Source organism: Colossoma macropomum, unplaced genomic scaffold, assembly GCF_904425465.1.
Source record: "Colossoma macropomum unplaced genomic scaffold, Colossoma_macropomum, whole genome shotgun sequence".
NCBI classification, from domain to species: domain Eukaryota; kingdom Metazoa; phylum Chordata; class Actinopteri; order Characiformes; family Serrasalmidae; genus Colossoma; species Colossoma macropomum.
This window is the reverse complement of record NW_023494789.1, coordinates 36,843,399-36,865,228: the sequence shown is the minus strand read 5'-3', so window position 1 is coordinate 36,865,228 and position 21,830 is coordinate 36,843,399. Positions and strand designations below refer to the sequence as shown.

Here is a 21,830-nt window from a genome sequence, read left to right as displayed (position 1 = left end):
CAATATTTTATTGTTATTGTGATCAATTAAGTTATCGCTATAATAACATTTTCTGATCGTACCCTGGCTATGATCCCTACCCAAACGACACCGACCAGCTACATTTTTCATTATAAAGAGAGCATAATTAGTCCTGGAGTTAGTGCAATATAATACGTGAAACACTGAAAAAACATCACTGTACCCAGAGTTTTTAATGGCTGATCTTAAAGGGGAACTCCACAGATTATTCAAAATGTTTGCATAATTAAATGGTTAAGATGTAAAGTCATTCAGAGTGGTTTGGTGTGAAATGCTTCATTCTAGAGAAACTTACAGTCTCAGAATTGTTAACAGTGGTGGTGATAGGAACCAGACGTCCAGCTCTAAACATTTCCCTCACAGAAAGTTATCATATGAAATGGTTATGAAAACTCATCCTCATGTCTGGCACATTTTTTATGGTAGTTTTGTGATGTTTTGGCCTAAAATGTATTTGTATCAACTTATTTTAATGTAGCCATGGCAGAGGGATACATGAATGGGGTTCCAAGGCAAAATAGTCCTCAAAGAACACTTTTCCACATTTTTTTTATCAACAACAATACATATAACATTCAAAAGTCACATGTGGGTTCACTGGTGGTTTTGGATAGTAAATAAAATGGCTACATTTGTGTTGCAGACATGGTTCCCAACAACATCACTGTAAAGAAATCTGAGCTGGCAAATTTCTCTACAAATGAGCCACTTTTCACCAAACTTCCCCTTTAAACGTAGCATAACTAGTGGGTTGTGTCTGTGTCGAAATATCGTGACACGTATCGTTTATAGTTAAACGTATTTGAACTTATATTCTGCCATATTGCCCACTCCTAGATCAGTCTGCCTAAACCAGCCCCACTTCCACTCCCTGCCGTCTACTTAGTTTATTCATCGGCCTCGCACCTCATGTAGGCGCCTCTCCGGGGGATGAAACTGATGACAAACGTAGCCAACATGGCCGCGTGTATGAGCTCAGTTAGGAGGCGATTACTTTCCTACATGTATTCACAAAAAAACGTGTGTTATTTGGTGCCATATAGCTATTCTAGTAGGGCTTGGCTGGAAATAAAATCAGAAATGGCTTTTAAAACGTTTTAAAGTTTGAACCCTCTACAGCCGTAGCGGTAGCTATGCTAAATGACCGTAACATCACGAGAACATGAAAACCACCTTTTATATTTTCAATTTCTGCTCACTATTACCATTACCTACTTTTCACTGTCAGCGGTAGGCTGGTCGGGGCTAGCAGGCAGGGGGAGTGGGTCGGTCTCTCTCTCTCTCTCTCTCTCTCTCTCTCTCTCTCTCTCTCTCTCTCTCTCTCTCTCTCTCTCTCTCTCTCTCTCTCTCTCTCTCCCCCCTTTGGCCGTGCATCAGTCGTTTCCGACCCTGTCATTAGAGGGCGTGTCTCTGAATCCACATAGAAGTCATCGGTGCATCCGTGACTTCACACAGCTTCCCGGGCCCGCGAGCTCACTCCTTGCCCGTCTCGAGCTCAACTTTTGGGATCTGCTCCTCAGGGATGGCCGCCTCGGTTCTGGAGGTAAGGAACCACAAACTGCACGCTCACACGCACGCGACCGGGCTCACTTCTTCAGTTCGGGGCGCAGTCATAGTGCGCGCGCACTGCAAACGAAAATTAATATAGGAGACTTTGCCGTTCTACTTTTGATTTTTTGGATTCAGAGACGTGCGCTACTTACGTGGTATTAAGAAATGAAGCTAGATTTACGTCAGGCATCTTATAGTGGTCTGGTCAGAAGTTGTATAGTACGGCTCTAGTAAGGTATAAAGTAGTAATAAACTTATGAGAAAGTAATTACACGCTGATGTAGACGGGCAGCAAAGCAAATGAGTCTGGTCGAGCCGTTTGTTTGATATTTCATTCATTTGGGGCTGGTTTGTTTGATATTTCATTAATTCATTTTTTTTTTTGCTCCATCGGTGTTGAACGAGGGGATCAGTTATACTGGAACAACATATTCTAATGGATAATAATGGATAATTATAGAGCCCCACACGTTCTGGCCATGCAGGCTTTCCTATAGCCCTCCCACTGAACTTAAAAAAAAAATGAAGGAAATGGGAAATAAAAAGCTGCGGTAGTGGCTTTGGTGTAGGCATTACAGTTCAGTTTAAGCCCCACGTGGTAATAGTGAGCAGGGAACGTGGAAAGGGGAGCAGCAGACTGGGCCAAGGTGAACCGCAGCAAGGAGCCCTAGTGCTCCCCCCAGCCAGATGACTTTCACCAGGGGAAAAGAAGCCGTTCTGCTGTGTCCTACTGCGATGGTGACTTTTCGAATGTGGCAAAGGGTGGAAAGTTGATACTCGAATATGTGTAAGGCTGTATATCTAAATTCTGTCAAGCAGATAAAAGACTGACAATGTTCATCTGACAGAAAAGTTAGAAAAGTTATTCAAACCACCTGTTTTTATTGATCGGCTACTTACAAGTCTCACATGTCTTGCTTTTCTACAAGTTGTCTTGCTGGGTTTCTTTTTTTCATTCACATGTATTCAGAGACAGATATCCAGAGAATGTAACCTCATTTTGACTTCGTTTTCTGTTTCTGTCCTCTTCGAGCTTTGCGCTTCTTTGTATTTTTGGGCCTGAACACGACTCAGTCTCTCCATTCAGCTCCAGAAGCTGATGTTAATATAATGGGTGCTTCTGATTCATTTATAGAGACCAATGAAGAACACAGTTATAACTGTTATAATCACCAGTCTAACAGCTTTACAAACTTTTCTCCATCCTTTTTTTTCAGTCGTTCGTCACCATATCCATTGTAGTCAATAGGGGCTTCAAAGCTTGTCCTTTGTACTTAGTCAGTCAAGTGACCAGGAGATTGACAGAACAATTAAAAAGCTAAGTCTGTAAGGACAGTCTTCAAAAACAATGTCTTACTCTTCCACAACTGATGGTAACCGTGCAGTGGCAAACGTGTTTAACAGGAATTGTATGGGTGATGACATGTTAATCACTAAGGTGAAGGTTGTTGTTGCATATTTCTGTCTGGAAACCGCCAGGAATCCTGTTTGCTCATGTGTTTACTCTTGTTTATGTGTGTAGTTGAGGGACTGAATGACGACATAAAATGAAAACTATTAGTGCAGAACAAAAAAAGACATACAAACACTTGAGCAGTAAAATTCAGCCCACGTAAAGGAGGTTTAATGCTGAATGGCGCTGTTCTGTCTCTTCTCAGGAGGAAACACGTTATGGCTCGAGTCCTTTGGCTATGCTGACTGCCACCTGCAACAAGTTCGGCAGCACCAGTCCAGTTCGCGACACGGCCACACCTGGCAAAACAGTGAGCGCCGCACCAGTGAAGAAACCCTACAGCATGTCTTCTGACCTCCAGGCACCTAAGAACGGGCGAGGCAGCGAGGGCCTCGCGGACTCTTACAGCAGCTCATTTGGCACAGGGGGAGGTCTGCTCACCCCCACAGGCAGCCCACCTCCGCCTCCAGGAGCCTACGGCTCTGACTACAACCCTTTCTCCTCATTCCAGACCTCCACGGCCTCTCAGGACCCTTCACTCCTGGTGACCAAAGCCCACGCCACGGCTGACTGCCTGACCAGTGTCTACACCTCGTTGGACATGACGCACCCATATGGCTCCTGGTACAAGGCAGGCATTCACCCCGGCATAACAGCAGCTCCGGCTAATGCCACCTCCTCCTGGTGGGACGTCCACCCCGGCTCCAACTGGCTGAGTGCCAGCCAGACCCAACCGGATGGTCTCCAGGCTTCATTGCAGCCTGTGGCTCCACAGGCCTCACTAAGCCCTCCTATGCCCAGCTACAGCTCCGACTTCACCCCCCTGAACCCAGCCCCATACCCCTCTGTGGGCCTGGGTTCCTCCTCGCACCTCCTGCAGTCCTCCCAGCACATGCTCCCACAGGACATGTACAAGCCCAAGCCAGTCCCTAGTACTGGCCTCATCGAGAACCCCATGGGCCTAAAGCCAGCCCGTGGCTCTGGGGCTTATACGGGCAGTACGACTGGCACCAGCAGATCTTCCTGCGACTGCCCCAACTGTCAAGAGCTGGAGCGGCTGGGTGCATCAGCCGCCTCTCTGCGCAAGAAGCCTGTGCACAGCTGCCACATCCCGGGCTGCGGGAAGGTCTATGGCAAGGCCTCCCACCTCAAGGCCCACCTGCGCTGGCACACTGGTGAGCGACCCTTCGTATGCAACTGGCTCTTCTGCGGCAAGCGCTTCACGCGCTCCGACGAGCTGGAGCGCCATGTGCGCACGCACACGCGTGAGAAGAAGTTTACGTGCCTGCTGTGCAACAAGCGCTTCACACGCAGTGACCACCTCAGCAAGCACCAGAAGACCCACTCTGAGGCTGGCCTGCAGGGAAAGGCTGGAGGAGGAGAGGGTGAGGCAGAGCCCAGGGGACCAGAGGAATCTGTGGACCCCAGCACCGATGGGGCCCCATCTGGTCCAGGGAACGGCCTTCAGGATCACACAGCTAATGGAGAGGAGAAGAACGCCACAGGGAACGTGGTGGAGAACAGCAGCGGACTGCTGGAGATATAACCTCCTGTCTGAAATGTCTTCAGATGGAGCTACTTTTACATCGGTGCTAATCAACATGAGAAATGATGCGTCGTGAACACAATGTGCTTTTCAATGACATTTGTCTTGAAAAAGACTTCACCAGCTCAGAGGGAAACAGTCTACCACTAACGCAGGTAGTCTCCTGTGCGACATGAAGGAACATTGAAACAAGAAAGAACAGGAGATGAATAGGTTTTCATTCATTTATTAGGCAGGCATATAGATGGCCATCTAGTAAGGCTGATGTTTTGGCACCGTTTTTGTAGATTCCAATTCTTTTAGGGTGTTTGGTTGAATTGTTAATCTCTGTCCTTTCTGAGCATTATACACGGACAGATGTCATTTGTCATTATCCAACGGCTTGCCTGGCACTTTGGCCTTTACCAGCAGTTCCTTTACGAAACATTTACAATGTTTATTACATGTAGAGACTTTTTAGTTTCTCTTCTTTAATTGCAAACCTTTCTGAAGGCATAATGATTGTTTCAGAAGCCCCTAGCAGATCAGGGCTCATCAGCCGGTTTGGCTGGAATGAGGGAGTCAGGTGTACAGTCTAGTCTTTGCTTTGAGTTCCATGTTGATCCGTTGCTTGTCTTATTTAATGTCCTATTTACATGAAATTTAATTTATGTCTTAAATTATGAACATTTGAGAGACAATCTTACATTACTGGCAAAATGGAAAACAGACAATGAATCAAAGCCAGACATTAAGACTTTTCATTTTATGTGATTATTTATTTATTTTTTAGACACTTGATTTTCAGATTTTGCTGGCTGTTCTATGAATTCTCTTCATAGTATTATTAAAAAGCCAAATTTAAGGTTTAAAATGGATTTTTTTTTAATGATGTTATTTTAATCACTTTTTTGTTTGTTTACCACTATGTACATATGAGACTCAAACCATGAAATGTTTTCAAACCCCAGCCAACTGTTTGTCTACGATTAAATTAAGTGAAATTAAATTCAGTTCTCTGTTCTCTGTATTTTCTTGCATAGAGCAAAACACATTGTCAGCAATAGGGGCAATGAAAATATATAATGTCAACACAGTTGCTTTGTTTAATTTTACTTATTTTGGCAATAATTATGATCATCCGTTCAATACTTTTTATTCATTTGCAACTACTTGGCACATTTGAATCTTGTAAACTCAAAGCAACATTTTTTCAGTGTAGGCAGCCGCTATTGGTAGTCAATGGTATATTGCATTGCCTCCATTTGTTCTCATGATGCCTTGTTTACCTACTGTGTATGTGAAACATATGATTTGGTATACTGAATAAAATACCTCTGGAACCTATATCACTCCTAAAAGCTGGAAAAAAGCACCACATAAATGTTATTATTGACCTCTCATCGCATTTTAACAAGAACAGCTACAACAACTATTACAATAGAAACAATATCACTAGTACTAGTCATAAAGTCATGGTAATAATAATAAGAAGGAAAGGAAAATGTATAACTTGTTTTCCCCTAAATACCTCAGTGGCATTGTTTATGCATTTGTTCTAAATAGGCCCCATAATAGTTGCTACTCATCTAAGACTCCATATATCTTCATGTCTTCAAGACAGACCCATTGTTTTGATGCGTTCAAGTCTAGTAGAATTACACGAGTCAACTGACGTGTAATTTAGCTTGAAACAAGTGCTACAGTTTCAGTACTGTGAAATCAGCGAGACAAAGGCACCAAAGCTGCACAATAGACAGAGCTTTTTCACAATAGAAAAGAATAGGTGATAAGAAGATGATGACCATGTTGTGGGTGTAAAGTCCTATTTCTCTCCAGCGATTAAGTTATTTGACCTTTCCAGTCAAGTTTTGTCATGCACTGTGACAACTGTGGAGTGCTTTTATCATATCTCTGCTTTTGGAATCTCCAAGTCACCCTTCCTCGTACTTTTAACTGTCTATTCTTCCCCACTCCCGTCTTTTTACCCCATCCCCTGCGCCCTGGCCTGTCAGTCTTTGTGATCTTATGGCTGAACAAATGCCTTAATTAGTTCTCGCAGCCCAAACAAAGCGGGGCTCTCAGTTGATACAATGTGTCTCACAGAGCACCGCTGAGAGTCCGCTCAAGAAAATTAAACCTCCCCCGCTGTCTGCGTGCACCAATTTACCCCCACCAGCCCTGCTACTGGACAATTACCCCACATCACTGCTACAGACTGGGCAGCGGAAGAGAGCAGAGCAGAGGAGAACAGAAGAGAGGAGATGGTGGTGGTGGTGGGGGGAGCAGAGGCACTATACTGTTTACAGAATTGTGGGCTGTCCATGTGGCAGTGAACTAACAACAGACTTCAGAAACCAAAGACAAAATTCTCTGGCGCTAATGTTTGCCGGCGTCCAAATACAGGGAGCCCTGTAGCAACTGAGTGTAAGCAGAGGTTTTTTTCCCCCTTTTGTAAGTGAGTCACTGAGCAACATTTCTGAAAAGTTATTCCCTGTTGACGAAACACTCAGTCTGGTAAGCCAAATTGACCAAAGCCTGTGTTGAAATTTGTGCCATGTAGGGCTTGGTTGTGAAGTTTGATACCTTTATGATTCCAACTGAATTACTTCAAGTCTACCGAGTATTGAAAAATTCTGTCATTCAATACCAAACTTCAGTACATAACTAGTCCAGTCTTATCAGCATCACTGAATCAATAAACCATGCTTGTCTCAAAGTCTAGACTGGCTATTGGCTGTCTACATGCTGTAAGCATGATATTAACATCATTAACAACTCTGTTGAACAAATACAAATGGGAGTGTCTGTGAATACCATTACTAGAATCTTCATCCTGCTGAGTACAATGTTTTGACTGAGGGAAGCCCCAATTTCACACTCCTATATCTTAAGGCAGCACTTCAAGCCTAAAACTAGCATTAACTATATTATTTATGTTATGTAGTATTCTATAGTGAAGCATTGCCCCCCTTGTTTTTTTGTTTTTGTTCATTAGTGTTCTCTGATTACAGTAGCAAGCATTTGTTAAGCAAATATATTCCACAGTCCCTACAATGCTCAACAAATCCTGACTGCTAGCTGCTGATCTAGAAGCTAATAAATACATCTATGGTGCTAGCTTGCATTAGTGATAAAGCACTAACAGCAGTTGATCGGCAAACTTTTTCTTCTTTTAAAGAACTTTGTCTTTTGTTAAAGGTATTTTCCAGTTAAATAATTAGTCAACTTTCAAAATTCACTCACACCTTCAAGACACAGCATGAGTAGGGGGTTTTCCTAGCCTTTAAAACAGGAAATCTTGCTTTAGAGACTACTGTATCACTGCTGTAAGAGGCAAGTAGGCATGTTTACAACAGACATAGCAATGGTAAAGGTTTTCGTTTGGGCCGGAGAGTCCCAGTTTGCATTGTTTTCAATGTGGTTACTGAATAATAGTTCTTAGGATATAATAAGCCTGGGATTTTGAGGGGCTAAAGCAGTGTTTAAAAAAATACATTACGATTTGTACAAAAAGAGTATGTGTCATGTAAATCCTGTGTCATCATTTTTAAAAAAAACTGTATTTTGCACTATAGACGTTGGAGGTATGTTATATACACTCACCGAGCCCTTCTTTTGGAATACTACACTAAGACTGGGCAGGGGTTCCCTTTGCTCTCAAAACAGCCTCAATTCCTCGTGGCATGGATTACACAAGTTGTTGGAAACATTCCTTTGAAAAACTGGTCCACGTTGACATGATTGCATCATGCAGTTCTTGCAGATTTTTCAGGTGCACTTTCATGCTGCGAATCTCCCGTTTTACCACATCCTAAAGGTGTTTTATTGGATTCAGATCTACTGACTGGGAAGGCCACTAAAGAACACTGACGTCATTGTCATGTTCATGAAATCAGTTGGAGCAGACTTTTACTTTGTGACGTGGTGCATTATCATGGGAGAAGAAGCCAATAGAACATGTGTAAATTGTGGTCATGAAGAGATGCACATAGTCAGCAACAATATTCAAGTAGGCTGTGGCATTCAAGCAATGGTTGACTGGTATTAATAGGCCTAAAGAAAACATTCACCACACCATTACACCACCTCCACCAGCCAACCTTAATACAAGATAGGTTGGCTCTATTGATTCATGCAGTTGGTGCCAAATTGCCTCAGCCCAGTTTAGGTGAGCCTGTGTCCACTGTAGCCTCAGATGTCTGTTCGTGGCTGACAGAAGTGTAATGCCATATGAACTGCTGTTGTAGCCCATCCACCTCGAGGTTCAATGTGTTGTGGATTCTGAGATGCTTTTCTGCTCACTACAATTGTACAGAGTGGTTATCTGAGTTGTCATAAAATATATTATGCACACACACACGCACACATATGTGTGTACATATATATATATATATATATATATATATATATATATATATATATATATATATATATATATGTATACTCACATGTGTGTGCGTGTGTGTGTATAATCTATTTTATTTAATGAAGACATGCTGTCTTCATTGCTTAAAAAATGTCCAATCACATGCTGTCTTAATGTTTGATCTGGAATAAGTTTACACAACTTAAACGCAGTAGTAATCACAACTTACATAAGAGGTAAATTCCAGAAGCACCGTACGCACAGTAACCCTGTCACACACACATACACACTTGTGACAGCACTCTGGCCTCCCGCACCTCTCCTCCTCTCTCGCTTCCCCCGGCCGGGTATGGTTCTAATTTACTGACTCTAATGAGCTGGAGTTGAGGTCAGCTGGTCCCGGGGCCGAGTCTGTCATCAGGGCCTGACATGTTTATGGAGGTCTGAAGTGGGCGCGCGGTCGAGTCCACAGCTTTAAAGACACAGGCAGAGGGTTTGGGTGGGGTGTGTATGTGTGTGCATGTATCTGTGTGTGTATGTGTCTACTGGGGGATATATGGGGGGTAGGGGAGGGTCCGTGGCTTCTGACTCCAGTGCGACTATTATTTTTGCCTTTTTATACTCCCCTGTGGTGATGGTAACCTTGTTTTATTTTTAAAACTTTATGTTCGAAGAGTAAAAAAAAAAGAAAAGAACCTATGTGCCTCAAGTGAGGCAGTAAAAAGATAAATATACTCAGAGACGTGAGAGAAACGAAGCAAGTGAGGATTGAGAGACAAGACAGAAGGAAAGAGAGGAGAGAAAAGGAAAAGAGTGAAAAACACAGAATCCTCTCGCCTTTTCTCCCTCCCTGTTCTACGTGAGGTTTTGCTTAAGCCAGTCTGGGCAGTATTGATCAAAATATTGGAAAATTTTCCAAATATATTATGGTATCATGATTTAAGTGTTGTTTAACTTGGCATTATTAAAATGAATGAACCCATACTTCCTGAGTACTGCTACTTCATTTTAAAAGAAGGTCCTACAAACCTGACACAGCTTATTTTGATTGGGTTTTTTTTCTGTTTTTCTTTTTTTTAAATTACACTGAAGGCAGCCTTATACAGTAAACCAGAAAGTTTAACCAGACAGAAACCACCATTTCAGTTTATTCTTTATTTAGCAGTGGAAAACTATGACTATTAGAGCTAGGCCTTCAGTTTGGGCCATAAATGTCAAAAACTAGGGAAAAAAAAACTTGTACAATAATGCTAATTTCTGCTAGTGCCCCTATGGGATTCTGGTGGTATGTTAGCACTAAGCTTTTTGGCCATTCTAAATTAAGCACAGCCATCTAAAGCTTGTAAAAGACCTTCTATGTTTTATTTGAAGCTTGTAACACATATTTTAACACATTTTACCCTGTATGTGGTAGTTTTTTAGGTTAAGTATAGACACCTAGATAACTGCCACTGTTTTCTCACTGAAACCTGTTGGTCAGGCTACGGCTGGTATTCACAGACAGTGACATATCTAGGACCTCAAGAAGATCTAGGGTGACTTTTTTCACAAAACCTGTCCTACCCATTGGAAATCAAAACATGATTGGTTGATTCTACAGTCAATTCTTAACTATGTTAGGGGCTAATTAGATGTGTTAGGCCTTCAGTTCAGCTCCTGAAGTCCTAAACAATGGCAGATGCCGCTTGACTGTATCTACTTAGATACCAAGTGTTTCAAAAATTGATCCCTTTTGTTCCCAAAATGAAACTTTAACAAAAACTTCATCTAAAAAAATCTTAAAAGGTTAGTACTAAAGTACCTGTAGAGTCTAAATACACTAAGCACAGCCACAACGCTGCTAGCTCAAAGCTTATTCAAATCCCATATGTTGTCTGAATGGCCTCACTTTGCATTTACAGTAGGTTAGAGTTGGAACAATAGGCCTTCTTCAAATCTTCAACAGGCTATTGGTGCTAAACCTTCCCCATGCCCTGAAGAAAGGGAGGGATGCATTTCAACAGGAAAAAGCTCAGGTGTGTGCAGGTGACCTTTGTTTTAAGGGTGTGCAGGGGGGTGGAAGTGGAACACTAGGCCTCAGGGGGTGCTTCCACAACAGCAGCTGAAAAAGAGAGAGACGAGAGAAATCAGTGAGTTAAAACAAGAGAGAGAGGTCAGGAAAGGTCAGGTGGTCGCTGATGAAGAAAAAGGAAGGACGCTTTCAGTCCCACAAAAGAGGCCCAAGATTGATCATCATTAGTCCATTTAAATTAACTGCGTTGGCAACAGGGTGGTGCTTAGCAATACTTATCTAGGGCTTTCACAGCAGCTTTTATGGGCCTCTTTCTGTAACTGAGCTCCCTTCTGCTCTGAAATGTATCAAACACACCACTAAATGGACCAATTCTGTTTATAGGAACTGTGGGCAGGCTGTGGCAGGCTCCATATCCCTGTAAAAAGATAATATGTTCCCTATTAAATGTCCCCCGGATGACAAATTGCTTCCAGAAAAAAATGGAAGCTAAGGAAATGGAGTGTGACACTTCAAAATAGACATCCTCTTCTTAATTCCTCAAATTCACAGTTCTGCTCCACCTTGAAAGTAGATGTGCTCTTTCTTAGTCCCTCATATGTACAGTATTTGCTACATGCACTCATCATTCCCAAATTTCCTCTATCAGTTATTCTGAAATTATACAAGTGTCCTCATTTATGCTCACATAAATAATATATTAAATCGGGAGATCACTATATGTGGCAAATTTGAGTTTGCAACTGTTATACATTGTTTTATTGTTTAACTCTGAATGTTGTATGAATGTTTTTTTCCTTTAAGGAATGAAAAATACATTCTATTAGCATTTCTACCTCTCTATGGTATTTTGCATTGTCGGTTACACTATTATATCTTTTTCTTTTCAGAGAAATAACATGTTGCCTGTTTTGGAGAGTTGTGAGTTAAGCTCTAATGTCATTTGTGACTTTGTGTGACAATAACAAAAGCCCATAAAATCACCACTATATAGACCATTCTACTAAATTAGTTCTGCAGAACCAGTGAAAAAAATATTTTAAAAAACAATTAAGTATTCAGTCCTTAGAAATGTACAAGAATTATGTAAAGTATTTATGTTAATTGAGATAGTAACAGGCTTAATGTATACAATGTCATCATCCATAGGGCACTTTCTATTTGGAGGTGTCTGTTGCAAACCCAAACCCTAAGATTGTGAAAGTAATGCTTTTTTCCAATGTTTTTAAAAAGATGTTTTTGATTTATTTTAAAGTGAGGTTGAAAGATTTATATTTATCATGAGATTATTTTTAAGTAAAATTTTTCAAAACATGCTGCCCCAAGTTTTTAAAGTCACTAATGAAAGACAAAGACTTTCAGTCCATAGGCGGAGCCTCATTTCAGCCATTTTAGAGCAGGAACTGAGACTGCATCCCTGTCCCTCATGGCCACATGGTGAGCAATTAATCCCTTGATTTTGAAGTAAATGTCTCCCAAAGTCTGAAGTCTGAGATTTTTCACTACTGAAACACATATTTTCTGCATTTAAGTAGTCTTTTTAGTGTTTTACTAAAAGTAGTATAATTTTATGTGTGTACAGCTGTTCAAAGCTTTGTTTTCTACTCCTGTACTGACTCGCGATTTGAATTGTGCTCAAAATTAGCTAAAATTGTCATTACCAAAACATTTGGTAAAGTTTTGTTAGTGTTATGATTATTTTGGAAGTCAATCATTTATTTTAATAAAATAAACATATTTAAGGTATAGGCTTATTAAAAGCAAAATGATGTTGTTAGAAAGTCTGGGTCAGTTAAAAGTCTGAACTGGGTATTAAACTTCAAACCAGTTTGGTAGAAAGAGCCAGAAACAATTTGCTTAGCTTGTAAATGTAGGATAAAACCCTTAGAGAAAATAAATAATGTCTAAAAGAGGGGAAAGTATTTTTATTGAATATCTTCAGCCTATTCAGAATTAAATATACAGTGAAAAAATAATCAAAAAGAGGAAGAAATAATGGACAAAAAGTTGCTTTTTTGCTTTTAAAAACTTGCTGACAGAGATATTCATATTTTATTTCTTTTCAGAAGAAGAGGATGAGAAGAAATAGAAACGAAATGATCAGGGGAAAATAAACTAAAAAAACAACTCAAAACAGGAATAAGGATTTACAGAGAAACATGGAATGAGAATCAGAGAGAGAGAGGGAGAGAGAGAGAGACAGAGAGAGAGAGAGAGAGAGAGAGAGAAAGAGAGAGACAGAGACAGACAGAGAGAGAGAGAGAGACAGAGAGACAGAGACAGACAGAGAGAGAGAGAGAGAGAGAGAGAGAGAGAGAGAATGTTAAGAGTGAGTGATTTGACTTGGCCTGCCGGAGGGTTGGCAGGGTTCTGGCGGAGGAGTGTGGTGGTTCAGAAGTCCTCCAGAAAGAGGCGCCAGTGTGTCCGGCGGGGGCTCTGACCATGAGTCTCCCCCTTCTCTTCCCTCCTCCCCCCCCGGAGTCACGGCCACAACACCTCCCCACCACCCCCAAACTAAGCCACTGGCAGGCAGAGAGCTGCTGCCACTCCGCGCTTATTTAATATCCTGCAGCAATTGAAATATCTTTGTGGGTGAGCACACACACGCACGCGCGCACACATACACACACACGCGCGCACACACATACGCACACTAATGTGCCATCGTGCGCACACACACACACACACACACACACACACACACACACACACACAAACGCACACACACACATACCCACAAACTTACAAGTAAATATGTGCACGCGTTCACCACCGAAAATAAATATATAAACTTAAATAATCTCATTCTCTCATTTGCTGCCAAGAACGGTTAAAAGCTCCTCTCCGTCTTCTGCGTGATGCTGAGTGTAATGGGAAGAGGAAAAATGTCTTACGCTGCACAAACCGCTCCGAGTCCTAATAAAGCGGGGGAGCCTCAGTTCAGACAGCTGACATACTTTTCAGTCGATGTGCCGTGTAGCGCTGCTCAGAACCCCCGGCTTTGTGTTTATTTGAATCCTGGAGCTTTTTTTCCTTTGAGTAAAAATATACTGTGACCAGTAGCTCAGTGGAGTCCTCCCTCAGTCCCTCAGTCCAGTAAACGGCCTTTAGTCTAGGAATCCACGCACAGGAGCTCAGAATAGTTAAACATGAGCTGTAACTCACGTGAGTTTTGTGCATTTCACCAGTTTCTGTGAAACCGAATTTATTTGATTCAACACAGTCGTTGCTGAAATAATACAAACCTGCTGAAATAATAAACTACTATCTGGACACATCTTCTCATAGAAGTCCTTATATTTACAGTTTTAAACATTTCAGAATAACAGCAAAGATATAAAAACTAAGAAAGATCACATGGAATTATGCAGTAACCAAATAGTTTTAAACAAATGGAAGTTTTTTTTTTTTTATTTTAGATTCTTTTACAAAGTAACCCCCCTTTTTAATGATGCAGCTTCATGAAGAGGCTCATGAGATGCTTTGCCAACAGGACTAGACTAGAAACATAGAATCTGCTGAGACCTTGCTGACAACTTTTTGTTGTTGTTTTTGTTTTGTTTTACTTTTTTTGTAATGGACTAAATGTATTTCTTAGTTTTTTTAATTTAAAATTCCTTTTTTGAAAATAATTTCATACATAGGCGTTCATTTCACTATTTGTATTTAGCTTAGAATCAAATGTCATTTTCGTATTTAGACAGAATTCTTTAGATTAAAATGTATATGATTATGGAAAATGCATGTCCAGTGAAGTGACTTAAACCTTTTGACTGGCAATGTACATTTTATTCATGTGGAACCAGTGCACACTGGTATCTGTTACATTAGCCAACTGCCAATTAGCCAAGTCTTCTTTTTTCAGGGAAATAAAGTATTTAGATCAGAGTAATCAGAGTATTGTGGAATTACAGAAAACCTACCATCTCTCTTTGCAGTAGTGAATTGAGATTATAATACAAATGTAACCACTTTATTTGCTATCTAACACCACCACTGAACTTACACGTTTTTTAGTTTTTAGATGTAAAGTTGATGATAAAACAGCAGTCAAATTGTATCTTACAACATCCTGTGTGCACCTCTGATTTTCAAAAATACATTTTATCTCAAAATTATCGCAAAACAGTGTCTCAGGCATCAGGCAGCGTGTTCAAAACTTTATGTGAGGGAGCTTTTACAGGAATTACACTCTTCAGATGTCTGGTTCCTATCACCACCACTGTGAACAGTTCTCTCTCTAGAACATAACATTTCACATCAAACCACTCAATGACTTAGTTTACATTTTATCCATTTAATCATGCAGGAAATGGGAAAAGTCGTTTGAATTTTCTTTTATGAGTTGTTTATGATATACTATATCTGTCATGAATAAGCATTGTTATCTGTTATTATTATTATTATTATTATTATTATTATTATTAAAAGTCTTCTTTTTTCAGGAAAATAACACAATAAGTTAAGAGTTATTCATGGGATGGTTCAACTCGTGAAAGTGTTGACAGTTACCTGAGCTGTTTAGACAATGTTTTTCTTCTTTTTTAAATAAATAAATACAATTTGCAGAAAATTTGAAACATTGGTGGAATTTGCCTTTAAGAGTTATTGATGATATGCTATGACTGTCATGAAGAGCTTCATAACTAGTTGAACAGCTGTTATCTGTTGTCTTATTATTTGTTTGCATGTTTTCTTTTTCAGGGAAATCAACCAGTTATAATTGCCATTTGCTTCATAGAGTTGCAGTAAATTACTCAATGATCTGTTATCTTTGATGTTGTTTGCTTATATTTTCTTTTTTCAGTAAAATAACATTTGACATGAAGGTAAGAAGTATTCGTGGTATGCAAGGCTGTAACCGCTGCTTCTCCCTGCAGAAACAAAGCCAGTAAAATCATCATCACAATTTTTAATACCTCAAACCTAAATGATAGGACAAGACACATGTTGTCTGAAGTTTGCTTCTTTAGACTGCACTGGAGCTAAAAGATGCTAATGTACACTGTTAAGAAGATCTTCAAGGGTTCTTTAGTAAAGGGGGTGGTTCTATTTAGAACCATAAGTTCTGTATAGCACAATTCCATGCTTAAATGATCATTTGCATGGTAAAATGGTTCTTCAGATTGATGGAGACTGTGTTGGTTCTATGTAGTACATTTTGAAAAAGGGGGTTCTTCTGTTGCTACAAGCTTAGCATCGTAATCCTTTTTGGTGGTACATAGAACTATGCCCAATACATTCTCCATTAATCTCAAGAACGATTTCAGCATGCAAAGGACCATTTAAGGATGAAATGTTTAAGTTCTAAATAGAACCTTTCCTTTTACTGGAGAAACCTTGAGGAACCATCTTTTTTAAGAGTGTAACTAGTAATGCAGGTCTATAGATTTCTATTATATTAGACTCAAAGGGTAAACTAAGCCAGTTAGATTTTTTGGTCAACCTCTCCTCCAAGTACCCCCGGGCTCTGTCCAGACTCCTCGCTCGCGCTCTTCAGCTCAGAGTTTGCGCCGAAAATTAACGCGGCGCACGAGAGCTCGTCCTGCATTTAGTGTGAGCCCATAATGACTCTGATCATTACAGAGTGATTGTCTCCGACGAGAAATCCCTTAAACAGCCTCGGTTTGGACCCGGAGCGCTCCACTCCATCTCCGCGAGAGCCACCAACCGCCGCTGCCGCCAAAAATAACACGCCAGCGCCACTCCAGCCTGCGCCTGACCGCAGAGCAGCCCACCGCAAGAGCCGGGATCAAAACACACACAAAAAAGGAAACACAGCGGATCGGGGCGGTGGGGGGGTTGAGGGGGGAAGGAAAAAATTGTTCATATAACTTTACTCCACTTCTTATAAGATACCCAGAATCTGCTGATGATTTTGGCTTAGAGCGAACCCACAGAATCGACTCTACAGACGCGGGCCAAGTCCAGGGAGAGGAAGCGCGCGGCGTGTACGCGTGCGCGCGCGTCTGTGCGTGCTGAATGGAGATTTGATGAAATGCGCTGCCCAGAGCGGTGGTTCCTTTTTCAGAGCGGCTCATTCAGCAGCGGCAGCTACATTCATAATTCACAAGGCAGCGAGGATTTTCACCAAATCATCAGATTGAAGGCATTAGAGGGAAAGTGAAGGAGTAATTGGAGCACGGTGGGGTACAGGAACCGTCTGCTGGGGCCCGCAGAAACAGCAGGCCTGAAATGCAGAGAGTAATCTGGTTGCTCCTCATGCTCATGCTTATGCTCAAGGTTAGAGGACGGAACCGGGATCCGGAATGTGTTACTGCACATTAGACATAAATAAAGATGATAAAGAAAGTCATTCAGTCCCACTGAATACCAACAAACAACACTGCATACATTAATGTGTTTGTGTGATACATAGGGGAGAGCAATAGGACAATGTTTATCATGCTAAATTTCGCCCCAGTATGTTACAGTACAGTATTGTGCTTTTACAGTAAAGTCCTGTGCTTTTACAGTAAAGTCCTGTGCTTTTACATTACAGTACTGTGCTTTTCTATGTGTATCAGCAACTTCATCAGTACCTAAACAATACTGACAAACTGCACGTTTCATTACAAAGCGAGCCTTAGTCCTGTTTAGTTGGATTAAGCACGAAGCAGTTTGTGAAACATTGAATAAAAACAATTAGATTCGTAGTTTCACAGTTTTTTTAAAAGTGCCACTGCTGAGCCTTTTTTTCTGCTCCACCTTATCAAGCCTAAAACTTTACTTTGCTTGCATATTGTATTAATTAAATGAAGCTCAAACTGAAAACTGAAAATGTTAGTACTTTGAAGGGTGTTTCAAGTTAGCTGCTAATTCTTTTATCATGCTATTCAAATATGGATAAATTATTCAACTTAAAAAAATGAGTCCATGAGAATTCTGAACTTCATGTATACATTAAAAAGCATATATAAATATATATAAACAAGGTACAAACAGCACAGCGCAAACATTAAATACTGTCATTCATTTATTTAATTTCTACTCAAAGGGCTCATTAAGTACAATTTATTCATTTTTCATTGTCTGAAAAAGAAAAACAATAAACATACATTTAACATTCCCTACAACTAAATGTCATTTAATTTTTCGGTATTTGTGTTCACTCTTTGTCTTTATTGCAACTCTCATTCTTTTCAGGAGACTTGCTTTCTATTTTTCAAAGAAATCTGCAGCGATGTTTTTCCACACCTCCAAAGTTCAGTCTTAGAAGTTGGTTGGTTTGTGCTCTTCATGATCCAATTAATTTGAAATGCATTCAGTGATGCTGAGGTCTGGACTCTGGGGTGGTCAGTCTATTGTTCTGGGAATTTTTTGTCCATTTTGTTTTCTCAGTGAGGGCTGCTTGACACCTACACATCCTTTCAGACTCATAGTATTGAGTTGTCTTCTTACAGTGGGAGGATGGACAGAAACACCTATGGACTTTTTCAGATCTGAAGCAAGAGTGGAGCTTGATTTTCTCCTTTATCTCCTTTAAAATTAAAGCTTTAAGTGCTGTTTATCTGATGGGGACAGTTTTGGTGATCTACCAGGTCTTGTACAGTTGTTCAGAGGCCTGTTTTCCCTGTATCTTTTCTCTTTGATTCCTGACTCCTGTTTTTCCCATTTGACTTTTTTCCCATTTGTCTTCAGAAACATCTGCTGAAAAATGAATCATTTGTAGTTAACGGCGACTGGAAATTACATAAATGAAGAGTTGTGTCTGACCTTTGCACAGTGCTGCATGTATAATAACATAGTGACAATAATTCACTTTGAGTGAAATTTCTCTCTTTTCTTTTCACAGATACCACTGTAAACGATTCTCTTACAGTGTTTGCAATTTATCCAGATCTCATCACAATGTTTAAATTAAACACAGGAAATATTACTGAAAAGGATGGTGGGGGCAGTGCCCAGGGGCTCCCTACTGCCAGGGGTCTCTGGGGGCCTCAGACCTCTCGGCCCAAAGTCGCTCAAGTACTCAGGACAATCCACTGCAAATGCTACAATTAGATGAATTAGACAAAATAGCTCTTGAATATGTAATAGGTAAATATGCAAATTAAATAAGTGAAGAAATATTATCTGTCGTCAGGCCATGCAGCCCAGTACCCTGCAGCCTCCTGCAAATTCACCACACAAATATTATTTTAAAGTGTACCGCATAGAAAAAAATAAAATACAAGAAAAATGTAGCCCTTTAAAATGAACGACAAGCCCACCTCAAATAACTACCCACACAGATATGCATGCATATAGGCACATTATGAGCTTTTATAACATTTTTAAAATATTAAAAGCCTTCTAACACCAAAAAATGTAAGTATAACTCTGCTGAGAGCAACAGAAATATGTACATTAATTGAGAATTAATACATCTATTCACATTACATTTTTCTTCCAGTGCGGATAAAGATGCACACAAAACATAAACAAACACACGCTGATCATTAAAAATATTTTTTCTGATCTAGTTATTTTTTTTAATCATTGTCAGAGTGTGGTGGTGGGGGCTCCATGGACGCTTGTGCCCAGAGATCTCATGTGACCATGATCCGTCCCTGATTAAACATAACCTATATATTTTCTGTACCTTCTGAAGCTTCTGTGCCCTGATTCTGTTTATTATATGCAAAAAAGACCTAAAAAATAAAAGATCTTCTAGCCATAAATTACACATAACAGTCTTTTATGCTTTGTTGTGTTATTTTTACTCTCACTTGTACTGTTAATGCTCCACCATCGTTTAATCAATATAAATTATGACTAAGAACAACTAATTTGAATCGAAGCTGACTAAACAGCGGCTGTGGTATTTCAATGGTGGGACAAATGGACTGCCGCACACAGGGCAGTTTACAGTAGTGGACTGCTGCCCCTCTCAGGCTTTTTGGGGAATTCTACATACTTCCTAAGATATTTCTCTATATCAGTCAGCGTTTTCAAAGACGCTGAACAGCTCTTACTTATCTGAGGCAAATGCACATTCTTAGCTTGATTATATAGAAATTAAATCATTTAAGGGTGAAACATATTTTATCTACTATGGAATTTTTGCTTCTACTCTTCTGTTCTGAAACTCTAACTTGAAGCCACTAGATGGCAGCATTGAGAAGTAAAAGGACTTTTTGAATCTGGAGGATGCTTGATGGGCCTCTGTTCTTAAGACTGAGGCTCATCCTTGTAGCTTCTCAGTGATACAGAAATGACATAATATTGTTGTAGCAGTGACATTACAAGGATATATCATAGAAAGAGTGTATGTTACATGTAATCCTCACAAATCCACTCTCCAATTAAAGTTTGATACCTGAGACCTCTCTGTGAACAGTAAATTTTTGGCATCCACCAAACACGTACTGAAATTCAGTTTACTTCAATTTAGTTGTATTTGTATTGCACTTTTTATGGCACTGTTACAAAACAACCTTACTGAAAACAACATCAGACTCCTAATGAGCAAGCCAAGAGTGACAGTGGAAGAAAAAATCACTAAAGAGCATGAGGAAGAAACACTGAGGAACTACAAGTCAAAAGGAGAACCCGTGTCCTGTGGACAATGCCAGAGAGGGAATTTAGATACAAATAGTACAGCCAAAAGTAGTCCATCAGCCAAATAAGTACTCCATCCCTCACTTCGATAACTTTATAATAACTCAGTCCTTTTGCATTGTCATCTGTGTACTTACTAAATACCAAGCATAAAGATGTAATAAACATATAAAGAAGTTTAAGCGATTAATCGAGGCACTTAGATCCAGGTGAAAAGCTGCTGGCTGATGATTAAAGTCTGTAAAAATCTGTCAAAAGAAGAAGTGGTGGACAACTGATTGTGCTAGACATAAATCACATTAATTTAATATGAATGTAAACAGTTTACAAAATGTAAACAATTTACAAAATATAATTATGCATTCCTTACATTAATCTAATTGAAAAAAAATAATAATTTAAATCATCTAAAATCATAATTGTATCGGTATTCCCTATTACTTATGTTATAATTCCTTCTAAACCAGTGGTTTTCAGCCTTTTCCACTTTAATGCCCACCTATTCATCACACGCCCAGGAAAACAAAACTCAACTTTTTTACTTAAATATTTTCAGAGCAGCTATGTTTAGGTGCCTATTCTCGCAAAACACAGAGTGTATCAGTGAACATACAATAACAACAGATTAGGCTAATGTAAGCTCATTTTATACCAGAAATAAGGCAGAATGGTGCCAGTTTAAGTGGAATGTTTCATATCAGTTGTTGTGTAATTTGTTTCAAGAGGCAAGACCTGCCTTTTTTGGGCTTGAAAACCTTTTGGGTTTTTTATTATTGTTAAGTCAATTATTCTTTCATTTTTTTTATAACAAAGTGCCCTCACCAGCCCACTATGGAACACTGCTCCCCCACCATGGTTAGAGCAAGGACCACCAAAGAGTGCTTCAAGGCCCACTTGTGGTCTGCAGCCCAGAGACCCTGTTCTAGAGTTTACTGTTTCAGTAGTAGGACCCAGTCTACTAACAAGACAGCTGTTTTTTTTCCTCTTAAACTCTTGTTTTCTCATTCAGTTACTAATCTTAAATCAATCGTTCACTGAAAAATCAAATTTACACAAATTTACACAGATGTGGCGGATCGGCCAAGATATTTAGTTTCTTTAGTTTAGCTCTGAAGCTACAGGACTAACATGGCCAACAAACACTATAAGTCAGTATGTATGACTTATTGTGAGCTATAAAAATGAACGAGACCTCCACGTGTAGCTGAATGCTGCGGTCAGCCATTTTGGACAATGGTGTTGTGCCAGAATTTAGCTCCCTTTCACACGCATTCACCCTCATACAGGCGTGTGGATGCTTCATTAGATCTGTTATTTCTGTAGATTTAATTTTTATTTGTATCTTCAGTTGGAAATT

At 40.1% G+C, this 21,830-nt stretch overlaps 1 protein-coding gene across 1 annotated transcript; it reads left to right on the top strand.

The window, feature by feature from the left end:
- Positions 1 to 1,466: 1,466 nt before the first annotated feature.
- sp7 (Sp7 transcription factor) lies at positions 1,467 to 5,563 on the top strand. Its single transcript, XM_036571194.1, has 2 exons — positions 1,467 to 1,564; positions 3,231 to 5,563. Exons 1-2 carry the CDS (start codon positions 1,544 to 1,546, stop codon positions 4,569 to 4,571), a joined length of 1,362 nt encoding a protein of 453 aa, XP_036427087.1. The 5' UTR covers positions 1,467 to 1,543; the 3' UTR covers positions 4,572 to 5,563.
- Positions 5,564 to 21,830: the final 16,267 nt, after the last annotated feature.